At 41.4% G+C, this 20,338-nt stretch overlaps 1 protein-coding gene across 1 annotated transcript in view; it reads left to right on the top strand.

Annotated features, from left to right (window-relative positions):
* The window catches only part of shank2b (SH3 and multiple ankyrin repeat domains 2b), a 150,565-nt gene that overhangs the window by 44,509 nt on the left and 85,718 nt on the right, over positions 1-20,338 (top strand). Inside the window, exons 3-9 of the mRNA XM_029497817.1 lie at positions 2,999-3,202; positions 4,663-4,734; positions 7,568-7,676; positions 11,387-11,538; positions 11,681-11,848; positions 13,455-13,571; positions 18,654-18,731. Of these exons, the coding sequence (XP_029353677.1) occupies positions 2,999-3,202; positions 4,663-4,734; positions 7,568-7,676; positions 11,387-11,538; positions 11,681-11,848; positions 13,455-13,571; positions 18,654-18,731 (900 nt within the window). The remainder of the gene's footprint in view (positions 1-2,998; positions 3,203-4,662; positions 4,735-7,567; positions 7,677-11,386; positions 11,539-11,680; positions 11,849-13,454; positions 13,572-18,653; positions 18,732-20,338) is intronic.

The raw sequence follows: 20,338 nt of genomic DNA, 5'->3' as shown, positions 1-20,338 counted from the left end.
GGACGAGCAGCCAGTACAGTAGTTTCATGTGTTTCATGTGTAGCTGATGCAGCTTTGTTCTGCAGTGCTTTGCTTGATGTGTGTGCGTGGCCTGGGGGACGGAGAGCTGTTTCAGATAGCTTCACATTGGATGCCCATGACAGTACGGAGAGTGATAGTATTTCCCCATCATGCACTTGCAGAACAAAACAGAGGGAGAGAAAGAAGAAAGGAGGTTTCCCTCCTTTATTTTGACCCTTCATGCCATTTTTACCTAACACATCTTTTTCATTTGTGTGACCACTGAAGCTAATGCAACCTTAACACACAGCTCTAGCAGGAACTCAGCATTACTTTGTAAAGGGGCTTTGTCCCGTTCTGAACCTGAGCAGAATAAAGGTACAGCGTGTGAGTGTAATCCAGAAGTTTTAGTTCCTCAAAGTGCAGCATCGACCCTGAACTGAACTCATGAGCCTTTGATGTCATTAACTCAGTGGTTCTAGCTCCAGTGACAAAAAGTGTGTGTGCGTGTGTGTCTGTGTTCACATGTGCACTAAGCTCCATCACATGTATGCTCTAATGCTCCCGATTCTACATTCATCACTGAGCACTCAATGGTTCCACTTGATCATGTGATTAAGTCACACTTTCCACTTGCAAATCAAACACAAATGAATAAATTGAGTGCACACAGATGCACAGCAAGAGCACATACTCCAGCTCTTTTTATGGCAGGAATCTGTACATGTAACAAAAGGGTTGGCCAAAAGGGAAATATGTGAAGAGGATTTCATTGTATCTGTGAGGTAATTATGGAGCTGGAAGCAGTTAGCATAGCTTAGCATAAAGACCGGCGCTCATGGAAATCAGCCCGATTTTATTCAACACCTGCAGCTCCTCTATCTATATATAGATAGATAAATAGAACGTGTAGAAAATATTTCATGTCAAAGGTTTGGTTACAGTACAGACCGGTTCAATATTAAAGAAAGCAACAACCTAAAACAAACACAACAACAACAACTGAGGTACCAACAAAAACAGCAACAGCAGCAAACCTAAAAGAGGCCATGTTTGACCTGAGTTTGTTTCAGGGCTATCTGCCACCTCCTCTGTAATCCCTGCTTGGATCTTTGTTCTCTGTTACAGATGAAATTAACTGTGTTTTATAAAGTTGCACCTCTTCCAGTTTTGATGCTGAAATAAGGTCATCACCTCAGCTCCACTACTAATGGGAGAAAAAGAAATTTTTCTCCCAAATGTGAAACTGCCCCTTTAACTTTTGTCTCCTGTCCACACTGGAAATTGTTATAATGAGCCTGAAGACTGTAACAGCTTTAACAATGGTCCAACAGGCCAACACAGAAGAAGACAGATGCACAGAGTGGTGACCTCTCACTCTCCCCACCTGCTTCTTTGTGTCCTTGTCCCCTCCACTGTATTTAGATTGCTGGCCTCTCTTTATTTCATCCACGTCCCCTCTCCTTTGCCAGTGCACGGCTCTGTTCCCCAGATGGAGACACCATCTTTTCTGGCTAATGGCTCAGAGACTGGGCACAATGGCCTACTTGAGGGTAGACTTTTCACAGGCAGTGGCTCTGCTGAGACTGTTTCCGTTATTGTGGCTGCAATCAGAACCAGATTATTCTGATTCTAAAGGGAAGTTCTGGTCTGATTTGAGATTAGTTTAATTCTCTTTACTGTGACTATGGTTCTTGCTGAAGTTCACCATGTCCGCTGTGGACAGTCACTAGATCTTCCATACAGTTAGCATAGCATACATAGGCATTCAGGAGCTGGGCCCATCCATGCAAGGTCGCTGGGGGGTGGCTGGAGCCGGTCATCACTGACACTGGGCGAGATCAGAGGTCTATAAAAGTACTGCCATGTAGAGAACAATCATTCTCACTCGAATTCGCGTCTCTGGACAATTTAGAGTCACTAATTAACCTGAACATGGATCTTTTTGAATTGTGGGAGGAAGATGGAAGAGGCCAGATAAGGCACAGGCACTCAAACAGGGTTAAACACGGCAGTACCATGCTGAAAAACATTGCTCTTTACTTTTCTTTTAAACAATATAAACAAGAGCAATGCAGGAAGTATTTTTGTGGAGTTGTGTTTTGTCTGCAGGGACAGTGCCCACAGTGATAACCTCGGACCTTCACTGGGATCTTTGTCCTGATACTTTGGATAGAATTCACTCTCAGCTGCCTGGACACCTTGTGCTCACTGTTCAGGTTGAATCAGCATTGAGAGCTCAGGAGCCAGCATTAATAGGAACCGATGGAAATTTCCAACTGTCATAACCCAGCAGGGGGGAAAAGAAAGCCGGTGTCAGTACGAACAGTTGCCGCCAGATGCCAGACATCTGCTTCTGTACACCTTCTACACTTAATCTTTCCAGCCTCCTCTCTCCTTCTCTGCACACTCCACGCCAGGCGGGAGGATTACGGTTAGGGTGGGTTCACAGACTGCTCATCCTTTCAGCCTTTATCACAGAAGCAGCACTCCTATCATCAACCGAGCAGCACATCGAGCTGTAAACACTCACAGACGCTGAATACCATGGCACATGGCCCATAATCCTCTCTTATTCAGACCAGGCTGTGAATCTTGCATTGTCTGTTTTTCCAGTCCAAGGAAACTTGGCCTGGGGAAGACCAGGGGGCAAAGGAGTTGTGTCAATGACACCCTCAGTGAGGGACGTGGCCCTGTTTAGCATATAGTACTGGAACAATAAAACAATACAAGCACTTGGCCGCTTCGGTACATTTGTCGTAACTGGAACAGGGTTTGTATTATTAAAGGACCAGTTTGGATGTGTCTGACTGAAAGTGATTGGCTGCCATTGTTCTGTGTTTCTATTCTAATCCTCTCAGTCCTCTTATCAGTCTGAGGTCCCTACCTATTTGCGTCTGTCAATCAAAAGTTTGAAGTCCAGCTCACAAGTGTTTAATTTGTGCTGCCAGCCAGTGCTCCGGCCTTCCCTTACTAATTCTTTTTCCCTTTCAACCAGAAATGCATGCGGTTCAACCCAGACGCAACTGTCTGGGTTGCCAAGCAGCGGATCTTGTGTACACTTAATCAGAGCCTGAAAGACGTCCTCAACTATGGGCTTTTCCAGCCAGCCAGCAATGGAAGGGATGGCAAATTCCTTGACGAAGAGCGAATCCTTCGAGAGTACCCGCAGCCAATCAGCAAAGGTGTTCCATCTTTGGAGGTAAGCTGCAGACCAGTCAGATTACTGTTTATATTACAGTCAATATTTGTTGTTATGGAAACTGAATAAGATTAAGAACAGTGTTTCATTGATCCTCAGGTTGAAATGACATCATGTTAGAATTGCTTCCTCAAGAATGAAAGCAGCAGATATGAGATATGTAAAAATATAAATATGTAGGAAAAAGCCACAAATTTTTTTTTTTTTTTCCAAAAGAATAAAATCAAATGAAAAAGTTAAAAAACAGCTAAGAGACCTGATAAAAGGAGAATGGGGACTGCATGCTACCTAAAAGACTTTTTTCATTTTGCTAAATCTAAACATAAACTGTTCAAATTATATTACTTTTCTTATTCTGTAACCTATGACTACTATATTTGTGTATGTAGAAGAAAAAGGATATAAATACATACAGAAAAAAAATACCCTTGTTACTGCACAGAGAAAAAGTGAAAAAAGGGCCAGTTCATTGACTGAAAGCAGCACTGAGGAGGATAATGGCATACAGTATATCGAACCAGTAATTCTTTAAAGCTTAGTTCACACAGCCTGCATCCAGAAACTGAGCCCTGAAGCTATTTGTCTTCAAGTTGCTAAATGCTTGATGAGACCTCAGAGCCTAAACCATTTAGTCAAAACCTAAAACAAGAATCTAAAGGACACTGAAAAAGATGAGACCTTGGATGACTTGTCACATTGGGAGCACCCTTTCAGATAAGCTACATTGTCATCAATCATGGTTCAAGCTCGAGCAATATTTCAATGTCCTTTTTGATTAATCAGTTTGAAACTTGAGTATTCATTGTGTCTGAGATGCAGCATCCTGGATTAGCTTCATTGATCTTTATGTAATTTCATTCTAAAATGTCCATACCATCTACAGGTAGACCTCCATATGTTTACAAATCAGTCATCACAGAGAAATGCTCCCAGCCTCTATTCAGAAACTGCCTTAAGATCAGCTGTCTGAACTTTTTTCTCCACAACAAAGCATTCAGTGCCCTCAACAACAACTGCCAAGCCTTCCTCAGCAGCACACAACATCCAAATATTTGATTTGGTTTCTCTGACTTTTTACCTGGGATCTGCTATTTTTTTATTGAATTACAGAAAACACAGCCATTCTGTGGAGGGACCAGCACCTGAAACAAAGCACCTGGAAATGAAAAAATAAAGAAATCTAATTCTGTTAAAATATCCCACACTAGCACCGACACCATGAAGATAATATGATGTGGTATTAATAAAGAAAACACTTCTTAGGCTTGATTCCCCGGTGATCCTCCTTTCTTTGGAACAACTTCTCTCAACTCAACTCTCTCACCTTCTCTGACTCACAGTTTTTATCCAGAGGTTATCAGGTTCCAGATCTGTTCTGTTATTGGAACGGGGATTGAACAAATGTCTTTCTAGATCCATTATTTTTCTCTTATTTTAATCATTTTTCTTTCACCTAACAGTTCCGCTACAAGAGCAGAGTCTACAGACAACCTAACGTGGATGAGAAGCAGATCGCCAAACTTCATACAAAGGTACAGATCTGGTCATAATGTTGAGAAAACACTTTTCTTCCAGCTGGACTTCACTTGATCTGTCTCAAATGTCTTGTATTATTTAATTGAATTCATGAGATTCATTATTTTGTTTGCAACTGCAACTCAGAGAAGAATGATTAAAAACACATTGTTTTCTGGATACCAGAGGATTTTCCTCCCAGAACAACCTCCCTGACACCGAGTGTTTGGATCAGGGAAGCTGAATCACTCTTTAGTCACTGCTCAGCTTTGTACAAGAGATAGTGGGAGACATTGGCAGTAAGAGTAAATCCTGCATGAGTGGCTCAGCAGAGCCCGACTGCGGACAGGCCTCAGTGTGAAAACAACCCCGCCATGACTGCTTCACACCAAAGCAGCTGCCAAAGGAAAATAATAAAAGAAGGACGAGCTCTCACAGATTGAATTATCTGTTTGTTTTAATTCTTGGCAGCTTGAACTGTGACAAGAAAAGGATGGTGGGAAAAAAAAACTCAGGCAGCGTGCAGTGTCTGCTGACCCATCAGTGTGGACTTATTTCCTCTTCTTCTTCTGTGGCGGTTAAGGAAACCCTCTGTGTTTGGAAGCTGTTCAGGGGGAGTCTTTTTGTTTTTCCCCTACCTCCTTCTCATCCCTCCCACATGAATTGAAATAAACTGTCTACAGTAAATTGAAGCTTTTCAGCCTCTCGGCTGTTGTGTAGTCGTCATCAGCTCGCTGGGCTGCTGTCCCACAGCTACTGTAATCCTGTACCAGCCAAAATATAAGTGTTTCTGGCAGCTCTCTGTTACTGGCACGATAGAAAACTGACAGCTGCTCTGGTTCTACAGGTAACCAGCGAGGAGGGAGACTGAAAATTAAAAAAGGCATAAAAAGGAAAACCATGTTTTATAAATGTGGAGCAAGGAGATGATTCCTCAAACAAACTAATGTATTCACAAATATACTTATCCAGAAAATAAATCTCTGTTAAAACACACATTTATTTGGAATTTAGGATCAATTCTTGCTCTGTTTTGTTGGTGGTGGGGGGGGGGGTTGCTGATTCCACTTCTTGGAGCTAATCCTGTTTGCCACACAGTCTGGAGTTCTATGGTTGGCTGAAGTTCACACTGAGACAGCCAATCAACCGCCAGCCTCCCAACATGTTTGAGGAGCGAGAGAGAGCCCACTGAGCCCACAGATAAACACAAACACACACATATATAAAGGTGTATATGCACACTCACAGGGGACACCTCAGCTACATTTAATAAAACATTGCATGAAAACACAGGGCCATGTGTGTGAACCCTTGACATTTCCAGATATTGAACTGGCAGTGACTCATCATGCCTGATATCTAAACAGCTGCTCTCTGTCCACGTGGTCCCACCTGCCTGGTTTCACTTAGTCAGTTGAAATAGGTGTTCTCATTTCAAGAGTCTGTCCACGATGCTGTCATATACTAATCTTCAGGCACACAGAAAATTCAGAGGTATGTTAATATCATCTAATGATTCAGACATTTCTGATGGATCAGTATGAAGAAGCGGATCCTTTGTCAGTCATTGTTTTTGCTTAATTTTCAGGTTGACATTGAAATTGAAAATAAAGTAAAAAATAGGTCCATTTCTAAAGATTTGCCTTTCATGAGTGTTAGCTCTCAAATATGCTCTGAGTGAGCACTCCTCTGCTGCACAACGTCTGTACAGAGATATCAGTATTATTTTCTGCTGTGCTTTGTTTGATAGGCTGTAGGCAATAATCAAAATATAATGACACAATACAGTCTTGTGTTGCAATATACGATATCATTGTGTAGTCAATTATATTGACGTTATTGTTTGAGGTATAAACAATGCAGCATTTTTCAATACCATGAAATTATTTGTGGTGAGCGACATTGTGAATTTGCTGAATATTAACCAAAGCCTAGTATTGGACAACAATAATTAAAAGACCCGTGTGCGGGGCAGGAGTGCCCAAACCTTTTTAATGATTTCCAGATTTAATGATGTGAAGATACCTGGGGGTCGGTAGTTTCCCACTTCATATTGCCCTCAGCAAAATACACGGCTGCCATCTCAACATCAGTATTCCCAGTAGAGCTTCCTTTTGAATCCTTTTGCCGTGTGAAACATACTACCAACAGGTGCGTTTCCATTACCCCATAGAAATGCGCAAAACTTAAATGTTGCAATAACAAACTGGTAATGGAAACGCCTACATTTCGAAAAACCTCTAAACTATCTAAAATATATATATACATATACTGCCATGAGGTGTTTTTTCAGGTGTGTCGATGTTGACGTGTATCGTGAAAATGTAAACCCCTTTTTCGGGATCAGGGTCATGCCAACCTTACCATTGTTATCATCCTTATGTATTGTTCCCCATTTCCTCCAAATCGATCATTTTATTGCTTTCCATTGCCTTTTTGTTCCTCTGCTATCTCATTCTTCTTTGCTCATTTTCTTCTCTCCTTTGGGGAGCTGCTCTCTTATCTATTTTTATCATGCGGCCTGGAAAGAGAGCAGCACAACTGCGACAGTCTGAATACTGTCATCTCCCCTCCTGCCTCCTTATTTCAGTAGGTTTATAATCCGTTCACAATTCCCCCATTTTAGCCAGCCACCCTCCCTCTTTTTCATGCTGTTTTTCCAACGTTTCCATTTTTCACCCTCGGTTTTTTCATTTATTTATTTTTTGACCCCCTGCGCCTTTCTGTCTCAGCTTCTATTTTAGTCTCTTTAAAACTTTGAACCTATGTCCATTCCAGTTTTCTCTCTCACACCTACTAATGCTCTTTGTTCTCACTGTAAAAGCTCTCTCTTTTTGTGTGGTTGTGCAGGCCAATTTGAGGAAGTTCATGGAACTCATCCAGCACAATCAGGTGGACAAAGTGGTGAAGATGTTGGAGAGAGGCTTTGATCCTAACTACCATGACAGCGAGACTGGTGGTAAGGCCTCATCCAATTCACAAGCACTAACCTGTTCATCAAATTCTCTAAATCAACTATCAATAATTCAAATTTATGCCAGTCCAGTAATGTTATCAGTGTGGCCACCAGCTGCCTCCTTAACAGGCGGCCAGAGCTGAGACAGCAATTACTTGTTCAAATCTTTCTTAAAGGACCAGGGGCCTCATTTCTAAAATTCTGCGTAGGATCGTTACTAAAAGTGAACATACGCCCAAAAGCAATGGGTCACAATCAAGATGAATTTATGTAGTCATCTTGACTTTTCCACCTGTGAAGCTTCTTTGGTTGCTTTGGGTTTATATTTAGGATCATTGTGCTCGTCAGGTGGCTTAGGGGTGCGCACATTCTCCCGTCAAGTCTGGTTTTTTTTTTTTTTAGAAATCACAGCCTTGGCATGGAAAGTGACGTAGAAGAAGAAGAAAGCTTTGTCATTGTTGCACACTGAGAGAATCAATGCACACACAAGGCTTTTTTTATTTTTTTTTTTACGTACACCACATTTATAAATAAGGTCCCAGATCTCTTAATGGATCCACAAATTTACACCAGAAATGACTCGCACGATGAAAAATTATGTACATTTTCACAAACGAAAATAAATGAAATTACAGGTAAACAGCGAGAGACACCAAATCTTATAAAATTTGGATGGTGGTTGTCGATGGGCTGGGGTGTGGCTGAGGGCAGTGACTGATTTGTTGTGACATCACAAAGTTCCTGAACTCCTGACAGCTGATTTTACATTACATTCATTAGAATGTCCATACGATATGTAGCTGATGACAAAATCTGACCTGCTCTGTACTGTACCATCTTCATTGGGTGGTACAGGCTGTCACTCACATGTTAGCTATTCCCTAATGCATACTCTGCTCCATGAAACTCATGTTGCATTGAAGAATAGTTGAAACTAGAGACTGGGACCATAAACCCCCCAGGAAAACATTTACAGAGGCAGCAAATCCAGTGATAGGTAGGGCATTTTCCCCTACACTTCAATGCAAACTGACTTCTTTTAACAGCCAGTGGAGAGAATGAAGGTTTAAAACAATTCAGCAGTAGCTTCATTGTTGAAGCCATTGGTGATCCAAATTTTACCAAACTTTGATGAGTTTATTGACTGAAGTCAGTGTCTCACAGATTGGATGCTTTTTCGAAATAGCTACTACTCTAGTTTGGAGAAGTAAAACAACATCTCGCTGGTTCAAATGACCGAAGAGCAATCCACTAAATGCGATGGCTGACACATACGAACCATGAAAAGGGTGAAAAAGTAGCTTTGAACGATGTGATGACGGTGGCTTTGTGTGTAGACATGAGCTGATGTGCTTCAAAACAAAAATTCACAAACCAATGGGTGACATCTCGATGATCAGTATTTTAAGCACAGATTTTGACTGAAATATCACTTTAATTATGGTATTTTACCCTGGCTGCACAGCCGCTCTATCAGGCATATCTGTTTATAGTGAAAAGGTGAGTCACAGAGGCCTGCCAGGGAGTCATCAAGGCCATTAGTTAAAACGCTGCAGGGGGTGTCTCTGTGGCACAAAAAATACTATGAGACTCAACTACACTAACACACAGGGACCTAATCAGCCAGCAGAAACCTGCAGGGTGTGCTCTGTGAGGAGGAAAACCTTGCTGCTTTATCTGCTCTGACGACGGTTCCTTTCAGTGCAGCACTGGAGGATTACCGCCACACGTTTCACAACTGGATGTTTAGCAGTTGACTGAAGCTGCCTGTGTTTAAAAGCTCATCACAATCATTTAGCAGTATTAACGTGACAGTTATGTTTATTTACGGCCATTTCATTAACATGCCAAGGGTATCTGAGAGGTGCAGGTGCTGTTAAGAAAAGCCACTGAGTGGACAGAGCAAAAAACTGGTCTATTGAGGGAAATAAGGGTCTATAAGGAGAGAGGGTTATTAAGCGGAGAATTGAGGTTATCTTAATGTGCTCTCAGAGCCATTGTTAAGTCAACACCTTAATGCTGGATTAGGACCTGTTGCTCAGCTGCTTTCTGGTGTCTAGGCGAAGCTCAGCATGTGAGCGTAAAATGAAATCATGTAAAATAAAAAAAACTCTCTTCTTTCTGCCGTACAATTAGAGAAATCATTTTCACCCTTGCAGGAGAAGCCAACTTATTCCTGCTCAGTGTTTGAACAATGAGACTTTTATTCACACATTTGAAAAATGCAAAAGCTTGTATGCCACAACAACCAGGGAAGGTTTGATTGCTCTGTTCACTTCCTCAGGGCCACAGGAAGGAGATTTTCATCTTAAAAAAACAGCAATTCAAGTCTTTGTCAAATAGCCTGACCAGAAACATAAAGCAATAAGTGAAGTAAATTAATACTCTGAAACTGTGAGTAGTGTATATAAAAATAGAATGACTTACAATAAAAAATGTGGGTATCGTATTAAGCTGTGCTAAAGGAAACTTTCACAATTTTTGCTCTTGTTTTGTCTCTTTTCTTTGTTTTGTTTGAAGTTATTTCAGTTATTATATAGAACAGTTATTTCAACCTTTTACAGCATTTTACAGATCCTCTGCTTTGCAGACGGTCAGTCCTTTCTCTTCAGAATGAGCCTAACATTCTCCACCCTGTGAGCAGGCTGTCTTAATTCCACTCATTTCCTTGGGGTAAATGCTGCAGATTTTCTGTCTTACAATGAAACATAAAAGAGTGTCAGAACACCTTCAATTTCACCACACACAGTGTCAGTTTATCGAGACCTGATTGGAATCACTCTGAATGTTTGGGAGCTGCCAAAACCCTGTGTTTCGCTGCCATAGTTACACAGTTTGTTAAGTCAACAGACTGAAGCCAGAGGAGCTGTCAGAGGTTAACCTGGTACAGGAACACGTTCACCTGGGGGTGACATGTTGATATCTATCTGATATCAACTCTCTGGAGCTTTAGTAACAACAGGTCACCCAATGTGAGGAGAGATGCAGATCTTCTTTTCTGATTGGGTGACCTGTTGATTTCTGAGTTATCCAATAAAAACACCAGATTTCAAGTAGACATTAAGAGAAACCAGTTCCTGGAAAGTTGGAGGGGGAGCGAGGCTTTGGGTAATGATCATTTTCTTGGCACATCACACAGTCTTAAAGGTCCTGACAGCTGGTTTTAAGGCTCACTTTCTGAATACAGGCTGTGAGCATTTCTCCATGGACTGAGATATTTGATACTTTCACTATATTAATATAGAACCTACACCTGATTTATAATCAAAGACCACATGGGGGTCTACCTCTAGAGTGGACTCTTAACATCAACCTTTAGACTTTTTGGAGGATCTGGTTTTGCTGGTGAAGCTGTTTATTTAAATATTAATAAAAAATTATTATTGGAAACTGTGACATTAAACAAAGCAAACAGAAATGTACAAGTAGCGTTTCCCTTGTGGGTTGTAGAACAGAAACAAACTGTGCCATCATATCCTCAGTATCAGTCCCTAGAGTCCCATGCCCTGCCGCTATGGATTTACTTGATCAGTGAATCTGTAGCAGTTTGTTTACGAGCTTATGAAAACCTAGAAGCAAATAAAGCAGATATGATATAGTTGATATCGGAATAATGATGTTTATTTTAGAAGTATTCCTTTTGTTCTAGCTGCTGTTCCTGCGCTTTGTTGCAGAAACATGAAGTCTTACAATTATCTGGCTTCTCGTTGTAGAGAGCCCTCTGACATTTGCTGCCCACCTGGACGGTGTGGTGGAGATGATCAAGGTGCTGAGGAACGGAGGAGCTCATCTGGACTTCAGAGCCAAAGACGGGATGACCGCCCTCCACAAAGCTGCCAGGTCCAGGAACCATGTCACACTCATGGTAATAGAGAACAGTTCTTTACTGATGTATTCATTTTTGAAGCATTGTTTCTGACCCTTTACGTCTGAACTGGCCACAAATATTTCTCAGTAAATCAAGCGTACCTGTTTTCTCTGACCCACTGTCTCCTGTCTTTCTTCAGATGCTCCTGGAATTGGGGGCTTCTCCAGATTACAAGGACAGCCGTGGTCTGACTCCGCTGTACCACAGTGTGGTGGTGGGTGGAGACCCAGGCTGCTGCGAGCTCCTGCTCAACCACCACGCTTCTGTCTGCTGCCAGGACGAGAACGGCTGGCATGAGGTCCACCAGGTAAATGCACACACACACACACACACACACACACACACAGATGAGCACAGCGAAGTCTTTGGCCATGTGTTTAGTTGGAACAGCTTGTGTTGGGAAAGTATTACCTAAGCACACACAGACACACATGCAGTCTTTTCTGCCTGTGGGCGACTGTGTTGGCAGCTGTTCCCAACTAAAGTAGATAAAGCCATTTAAAGAGAGCCATCCTGCAGTAGTGACAAACTTTGACCATCTCCACACACACTGATTAGTGTGTGTGTGTGTGTGTGTGTGCACACGCGCGGGAGCACGCGCATGTGTGTTCAGGCCATCAGCTTTATCAGATTCTTTATATCGCTCTTCCTGTCGAGTTGCAAAATCTCTGCCTTTTCCCATCTGTCCCATTTCAGACATGATAACAATCAGCTGTCAGACAGGACAGTGAACAACTGAATACCCAGAATGCCTCAGGACCATGAAAGACCATGTATTTATAGTGATCCACGTGTTTGATGGCGGAACCCCTAATCTTCATCGTCTCAGATTTGTTCATGTGAAACTCAACCTTCGCCACCTTAATATCAAAAATAATAAATCCTGAAGCTATGCCTTTGCCAAAGAAACCGTTCTCACATTTTGCAGGATGATACAAAGTGTGAAAATGAACTTTATATCATCTAATTCAGCTCCAGACTTTAAAGTACTGAGATCCATTTATCAAAATAGTAAAAACCAATGCACAGTTGTAGCGTGGAGGTTAATGCTTCATAGCTTCTGGTCATGAAAGTGCAGTTAAACTCTCCCATTTGTTGCATAACAGGTGCTGAACTGGTTGTTACAAAAAAAGTCAGATTGTATTGAAGTCTATGTGAAAATGTCACTGTTTTCCCAATGCATTTATGGTCTTAGTTTCTAGTTTCAAGTCTTCACTACAGCATAATATTCATTTTCAAATGATGGTCCCATTTAAAGGAAATAGACCATGAAATAGAGAACGCATTGAGGTGGGGCTATCATGTAATTAACAAACTGTACTACGCAATTAAGATAGAGTACAGAGCAATTCAGATCCAGTCTTCATTCCTTCATTCCTCTTCATTCCTCTGAATATGATAAAAATTGTTGGTTTCAAATTGAGAGTTTAAGAAACAATGGAAGAGGACAAGACAGGTTGACGCTCCAAACCATCAGACGTGATTAAAACATAACACCAGATCCATCCGGACCAGGCCTCATGTTAACTAGCCCCCCGCACTAACCAGCCGACTGTTACCATCAGTCAAAACATTGAAGGCTCATAAAAACCAACAAACCAGAGTGCAGCATGTTTCTAACTGTCTCTCACATATTGCCCTGATGGACACTGTGCTAATGTGAAATTGTGCATGTTATTTTTGACACACGTGTTTATCAGATTATGGTTCCATTTCTCTCACTCGACGACTAGTCCTTCCTTCCATCTCTCAACAAAACGTTCAAATTGAGGGTGCAGTTTAGAGTGCAGGAGCCGCTTGCCTGCACCACATTGACATCTAGTGCTCAAGCTACCTCATTGCAGCTATACAGACTCATTTGAGAGTGAACTCTGTTCCTACGTCTGTGTGTGTGTGTGTGTTTGTGTGTACAGGCTTGTCGTCATGGTCACGTGCAGCACCTGGAGCATCTGCTGTTTTATGGAGCAGACATGAGTGCCCAGAATGCATCAGGAAACTCTGCTCTACACATCTGTGCCCTATACAATCAGGTGAGCAGGGGCGTACGTGCATGGGATGCATCTGGTAGTATTTTATGATGGTGAGGAGAGCATCATCTGTTGGATATATACATAATGTACAAGTGGATCTAGACTGGGTCTGAAAAGTGAAGCTGAGAGCTTTTAACCTGCATATTATTCCCATGACTTGGAAATCTAAATCCTCAACTCAATTGATGCAGAGCCTCAATTTTCTTGGTCTCTAATGCGTAGAAGAAGAATTATCTTTTTTTATTGTCATTGTACACACAACAAAATTACATTTACATTCTGACATACACACATACATACGTACATATGTATGTATACACACACACGCACACACACACACACACACACACATTCCATATTATGCAAACAAGTGGAGAGGTTCCAGAGTGAAGGCACCGTCATTGCTCAGCACACCTGTAGTGGTTTTTTTGGGGGACGGCGCCTTGCTCAAGGGCACCTCGGCAGTGCCCTGGAGGTGGACTGGTACCTCTCCGTCCACCAGTCCACACACCTTGCATTTCGTTTTCTGAGCTGGGACATGAACTGGTGACCCTCCTGTTCCAAAGCCAAGTCCAAACCCACTGAGGCACTGTTGCCATCATTTAGATATCAGACATGATAGCGTCCTTCCTAAATAAAATGTCACAGTAGTGTGAGCAGTCTTAAATGCTCTGTGCTCGCCTTCACTGTGTGCGCAGTTGCTTCTGTTCACAGGCTGCTTGTTTCCTTTTTCCCATGGGGATGGGTGCTATTTGCATTTCTCCTCTTATGTTATTTATCATGCTCAATGGAGAGTATCCTCAAGAGTTCAAATAAACAGCCCATTGATAGTCTGTCTCTAATTGCCTCACATAGTAAACTGGGAGAGTTGTTTCTGACAGAGCTCCATGTAATGACGACTTTTGTACACCTTGAATATGATCAACTGCTTTTAAAACACATGTAGACTGTGCATACTGGGCCTTCCCATAGAAAGCACAGAGCAGACCAGATCCACCCCTCACTCCCCCTGAGCTCCACCTTCTCCAAAAATGAGTTCAACATTTCTGACACTACTCAGAATTGTTTAAACACATTACCTAACAATGAAAGTGTCCTAATTGAAAGTTGGTTTATGTTGATGCCTGATGTGTTTCATTCTTCTGAGCAATAGAGTTCAATTGATTCTGTGAGGATGACTGTCACATGTTCCTTCGTCACCATGAACACACACTGGTTTATTCAGACTCAGTCACACACACACACACACACACACACACACACACATGCACACACACTTGCTGCTATAAATGCTCACTACAATTTGTTGTAATTTGCTGTTGAATGTAGTCCACAACAAATGCATAGATGTTTTTTTTTTTGTAAGAATAGCAGTATCCAGTAGGGGTGTGCCCAAAAAAAAAAAAAAAAAAATCGATTCATATAATAATTGCGATTCTCATTTGGGGGAGGGGGGGGGCAATCTCTGGGTGGGAGGGTCCGGTGTCTCGTCTAGTCTCTACTCTCTGCAGGGGTCCAGTCTCTGGTCTATTCCCTAGTCTCTGGAGGGGTCACTGTTCCTTGCTATAGCCCAGTTCATTACTCGTCACCAATTTACCAATTAACCTAGACATGTTCACCGGGAATTGAACCACACCCTTCTTGTTGCGGGGCTACAGCGATAACCACTGCGCCACCGTGCTGCTCAGGTCACCAGGTTTGTTTATTTATTTATTCATTCATTAATTTATTCATGGGTAGGGGGGCATGCATTATTAGTGACCACCTCGGAGCACTTACCCAACAGATACTAACAGCAGCAGCCTCTAACATTTGTTTGTACAGCCACTCATCTGAGACTGTTTTACGCATCCCCATTGGAGCATGAACAGTTCAGCAGAGAAGCCTGGCTTTGAAGTGAAAACAGCCTTGATGTGTTTGAATATAGTCAAGCATTTATTTCCTTTAAGGAAAGATTATTTTGTTTACCTCTGTACCCTCTGTGCGCTGGTCATTGTCTTCAACCATCTTCCATTTTCTGCTCATACACAATGCTGGGAGGAAGCTCAAGGGTGTGAAATGCAGCTTTCGAGGAGTGATAGGTTCCTTTTCATCAATCAAATAATATTTTTTTAAACAAGGTTGCATTACTACCAATGGTTGTTTTCTCAATTCTCTGATGTCACCCATAAGAGCGTCTCCTGAAATAGCACCCCTTTGGTGATGTGCGTGCTCTGTCTTGGTTGTTATGGTTACAATATACTGTAACGACTTTCACAAGATCAGCATATCTTTTTTTTACCATGGGATACCATAATAAAGGTCAGTAGTTGAGAACTACAAATTCGTGATTGTTTGGTTCCAACAAAAACAACAAATGGTCATGGATAAAAGAAATGGCATAAACTTTCACAAGGGAATCGAACACTGCTGTGCTGTGTCATATTCCTGTGTTTTGTTGGACTATCCATCCACACCAACCTCTTGACATGGACTTTGTTGCTCTATAAACCTTGTTGCCTCACTTTTCCCTTTGCTCCTATCATCATTAATATGAACACTAGATGTTGCCTAGCAACAAAAACTGGTGGCATTGACGTCATAATAACATGCTGACAGATGTGTGTGACCTGTAGGATCATTTCTTACTGGTCAGTCAAAAAAAAACAAAACAAGCAAATGTCACTTAAACAGAAGACTTTAAGTGGCGAATTGCTCCATATTTGGCATTTTCTTAAGTTTTTTTATATAAGGACACATCCCTTCTTAGTCAACATTAATTGACTGTCATCATTAAGAAATATGGATAACATGGATCTGTCATTATTAGTTTTCGTATTTTAATATACTGACAATAAAAAAAATATTGAGCATCAAGCTGAGCACTTCAGTTTTGAGGCAGCGATACGGAAGGCTGCATTTCAGAAACAGGCTGCTGATGTAACCTGGATTATTTTGTAATTAGACTGATTTCCTTTACATCATACATTACATGAATTCTTACTTCTTGATAGACGGAGTACTGAGCAGATTCCAGCAGGATGTAGCATTAAAACTAAAAAACTAAAAATGTCTACAGAGAATCTTGGACAGTCCTCCCCAGTGTGATTTCCAGCCATTAACACAACATGAAGTGCACAAGGAAAATCCATTTGAAGCTGAAGTCTCCAACATATCCAAGCTACATCCTAGATTTTCTTTTGCTTTATGAACCTTTTTAGTTATTAAAGGTCCATATGGTCCGCAGGCAGATGTTAAAGATCCATACAGTCTAGAGGTAGACCTCCATGTGGTCTTTGATTATAATTCAGGTCCAGGTTCTGTATTAATACTGTGAATGTATCAAAGGTCTCAGTCCACAAAAAAAAAGAAAAAAAATGCTTACAGCCTGTATAACCAGCTGTCAGGACTTCTGGGAATTTGTGATGTCACAATTTAACAGTCAAGCCCCGCCCATCTGCACGGATCTGCTCTATTTCAGTTAGTTGACTGACCTGTTGTCCCTAAAACTCCAGAAAGAAGCGTGAGAGAGGAGATGTAAAACTGACCATCCTTTTTAATTAATCAATTTTTTTTACTGATATAAACATTAAGATAACATTTAAAAGAATAACAGTTTGTAGGACTTTTAAGGGAAATTCATGCTACCTCAGTCTTTATGCTGGTTGTGGCCTCTTACATTGCCGTCCAGTGCTGGATGTTGTTGGGTCATAGTGGATTTTTGAACAGTTGAGAATGGGCTTAAAGCTCCTCAACCCACATTAAGGCGTTCTCTTTTTTTTTTTTTTACAAAATTGTAATTGCCAATTTTGTCAAGTCTCGTTGTCAGAATCACCACAACCTCAGCCAATGGGAGTGACTGATGTAGAGAAATGACTCTAGATGTCATGTCAAAGAGGGAGGATGAGAATCACTGGACAAACACACAGAAGTGAAGCAGTAATGCTCCAGTCAAAGGGTCAGGTGGATTGCAATCTTAACTGACTTTATTCACAAGTTTATCAAATCAAGTGAGTGTCACACATAAACATGGGGGAGTGTTACAAAGAGCTGATTTGCCAATTTAAGGATAGAAAAAGGCAGGTTTCTTGCTCAAACATGGAGAAATAACTCTCTAAATATGACAGGATTATGATATCTTCTTATAGATAACACTGGCGTTAAAATGTGGGACGTTTATTTTAAATTTCAGGCACCCAGGAAGTGTAGTTACTTTTACAATTCAATGGCAAATGGGGATCTGATATAAAAAAAAAAAAAAGTTGAAATCATCTCCTCCTCCTCGGATTTTTCTCCTTTTCTAATCATCTTCTTAAGGTAAAAGCGCCACTGCTTCAATTCACAGCTCTGAAACCAGTCTCAGGCTTCCACGTTTAAAGCTTCCTTATAAATGTAGCATTTGTACATGGGGGGGAGAAAAACACACTGTGGGATTGCCATACTCCAGATGGAAACGTCCATGAGTAAAAATAACCGACTGATGCATGTCTTAAAATAAGATGTTAAATGTCTAATCACAGAGATGTTTGTAATACCAACAAGGCTCCGCAGATTATGGTTGTGTATCAGTATCTGTTTGAGACTCAGAGCAATGTTTCAACTCTCAATAGCTTATTGTGGATCTAAAAAAAGTATTTATATTCATGTGTGTGTGCACAGTACATGCGTGGTTGAGCACTTTGTGGGCGATTTGTGCAGTAGATTCAAACCCCTCAGCACTCTCCATCTCTCTGTTCTTTCTCGCTCCCTCTCCCTCCCTTTCACTATCTATCTCTCTTGCTCTCACTCCCTCTTCCTCTCTGAGTGGAGCAATAGATATACACTTAACTGCGAGTGAAGCTCCATTCCTCATATAGGTAATAGATGTTCTGTTGTCTTTCCTATGTCTCTGTGCTGGGATGTTCAGACGTTCACTCACACATCAGCTCCTTCTCACTTTTTTGTGCTTTTGTGGAAATTCTGCTCATGTGACTGAAAGATAGGGAAATTGTTCCTAGCTCCTGAACAAAGTAGGATAGAAATGAGAGGACCTCAGTGCTTCAGATGTTTCCTCAGCTTCAGTTCAATGATTTTTCCTCTCTCCTCTCTCTTCCCCCTCCTCAGGATAACTGTGCCAGGGTGCTGCTGGTTCGTGGAGCTGACAAGGAAGTGAAGAACTACAACAGCCAGAGTCCATTTCAGGTAGGGTGGAAAAAAAACAAAAAAACAAAAACACATCTTATAGTAGATTTATTTCAGCTTTCAGGATAGAAAAAACACTTTTTTAGTCGCTGCACATTTTCTTGGGCTCATTTGTTACCATGGCAACAGTGTAAAATGGTCAAGGTCAGTTGCAACCAGGGATTGTTGCGAATGTCTTGCTGGCCAATATTAGATTTGTTTTAGTGAAACAGGGTTTAGAGGAGAGGGGGCATCAAACAGTGTCACTTTTGTCTTGGAGCAGATGTGGAGTGAGAAACTACATTGATTTTTTTTTTAAAAGGAGAAGCTTTAGTAATATTTATAGTCCTATAATTTACTAGAAAGAAAATGTGAGAACTGCAACAGAGATGAAGTTGCAGCATTGCATGGATGAAGCATTAAACTAGTGACACAATTGTACAGGAATTATTTCAGCGTTTGTGTGATTATGAGAGCAGCTTTTTCATCTACGCATCTGCATGTGTACTGGTGTGTATGTGCATATCTAACTCTGAGAAAAATTAGCTGAGAGCGTCCTATCTGCCATGATTAACTCATAAGCTATGCCGGAGTCACAAAAGAGCCTTATTCAGGCAGGCGTATGATGGGCAAGCCCATGGGGTCCTCGGCGGTCCTCCACAGCTACTCCAGCGGAGCGGAGCTTCACTAGCTGGAGTGTACGTGAAGTGCATGAGTCTGGACTGGAATGGAGAGTGCATCGGGTGTTAGTCAGAGCTTGAGCATCCAGTTGGTTTTTAGCCGGGGCCTTGTCATATGTTTCCTCTACATGATGCTTTACTTTTATTGAAGTGGAGGTTCCAGGATCAGTAATCTGCTCTGATTCATGTGGATGAATTTAGCATAGACAATAATCATCAGGCTTTTACATTTATTTCTCTATTTGATGGTAATTATCGAGACGAGTTGAGACCGCAATGAAATGATGGGTTGATGCTGATCTTTAGACCAAGTGTAAAGTCACTGTGACAGGACATCCTGGTTAGTGAGTTGCCATTTTTTAGGTTTGTAAAATTCAGCTTTGTTGCTTGTTTTCTTTTTAAACCAGAAAGGAACATATCTGAGGAGAGCGTGAAGCTGAGGAGTAGTTCTTACTATCAGAAAGCTCACTGTGTGTGGTACAGTCCAGGAGCCACACCCGAATACATAGCTAGCTTTATAGGCTATTTTCCTTCAAAAGGAATTGAAGAAGACTTAAAACTAGAGATCTCTGAGAACACAAGCCTTTTAGGAAAACATTTATTGAGCTGAAAAATTAAGAGAGAAGTAGAGACATTTTCACATATACTTCAATACCTGATCTCTTTTCACAGCCAGTGGAGTCCAGCCCCGATGATCATTGGCTAGAATGAAGCTTTAACGTTCTTAAGCATTATGCCATGTTACAGATGCAGAGTCAAACAAGGCCACAGGTTGTAAAGACCCCATAGTTGGCTTTATTGCTAGGCAACATCCCATGGTTGTGGTAATGATGACAGAAGCAAAGGGACATATCGAGCAACAAAGTGCACAATAATGTAAGAATAAGAGATGGGAGTGGTGTTTAATTCCTATGTAAATTGGTAATTTACATTGTTTCTTTTGCCTGT

The sequence above is a fragment of the Echeneis naucrates genome, chromosome 3, assembly GCF_900963305.1.
Source record: "Echeneis naucrates chromosome 3, fEcheNa1.1, whole genome shotgun sequence".
In the NCBI taxonomy this organism is placed as follows: domain Eukaryota; kingdom Metazoa; phylum Chordata; class Actinopteri; order Carangiformes; family Echeneidae; genus Echeneis; species Echeneis naucrates.
Note: the sequence above shows the minus strand (reverse complement) of the source record. Positions and strands in the feature narration are given on the sequence as shown.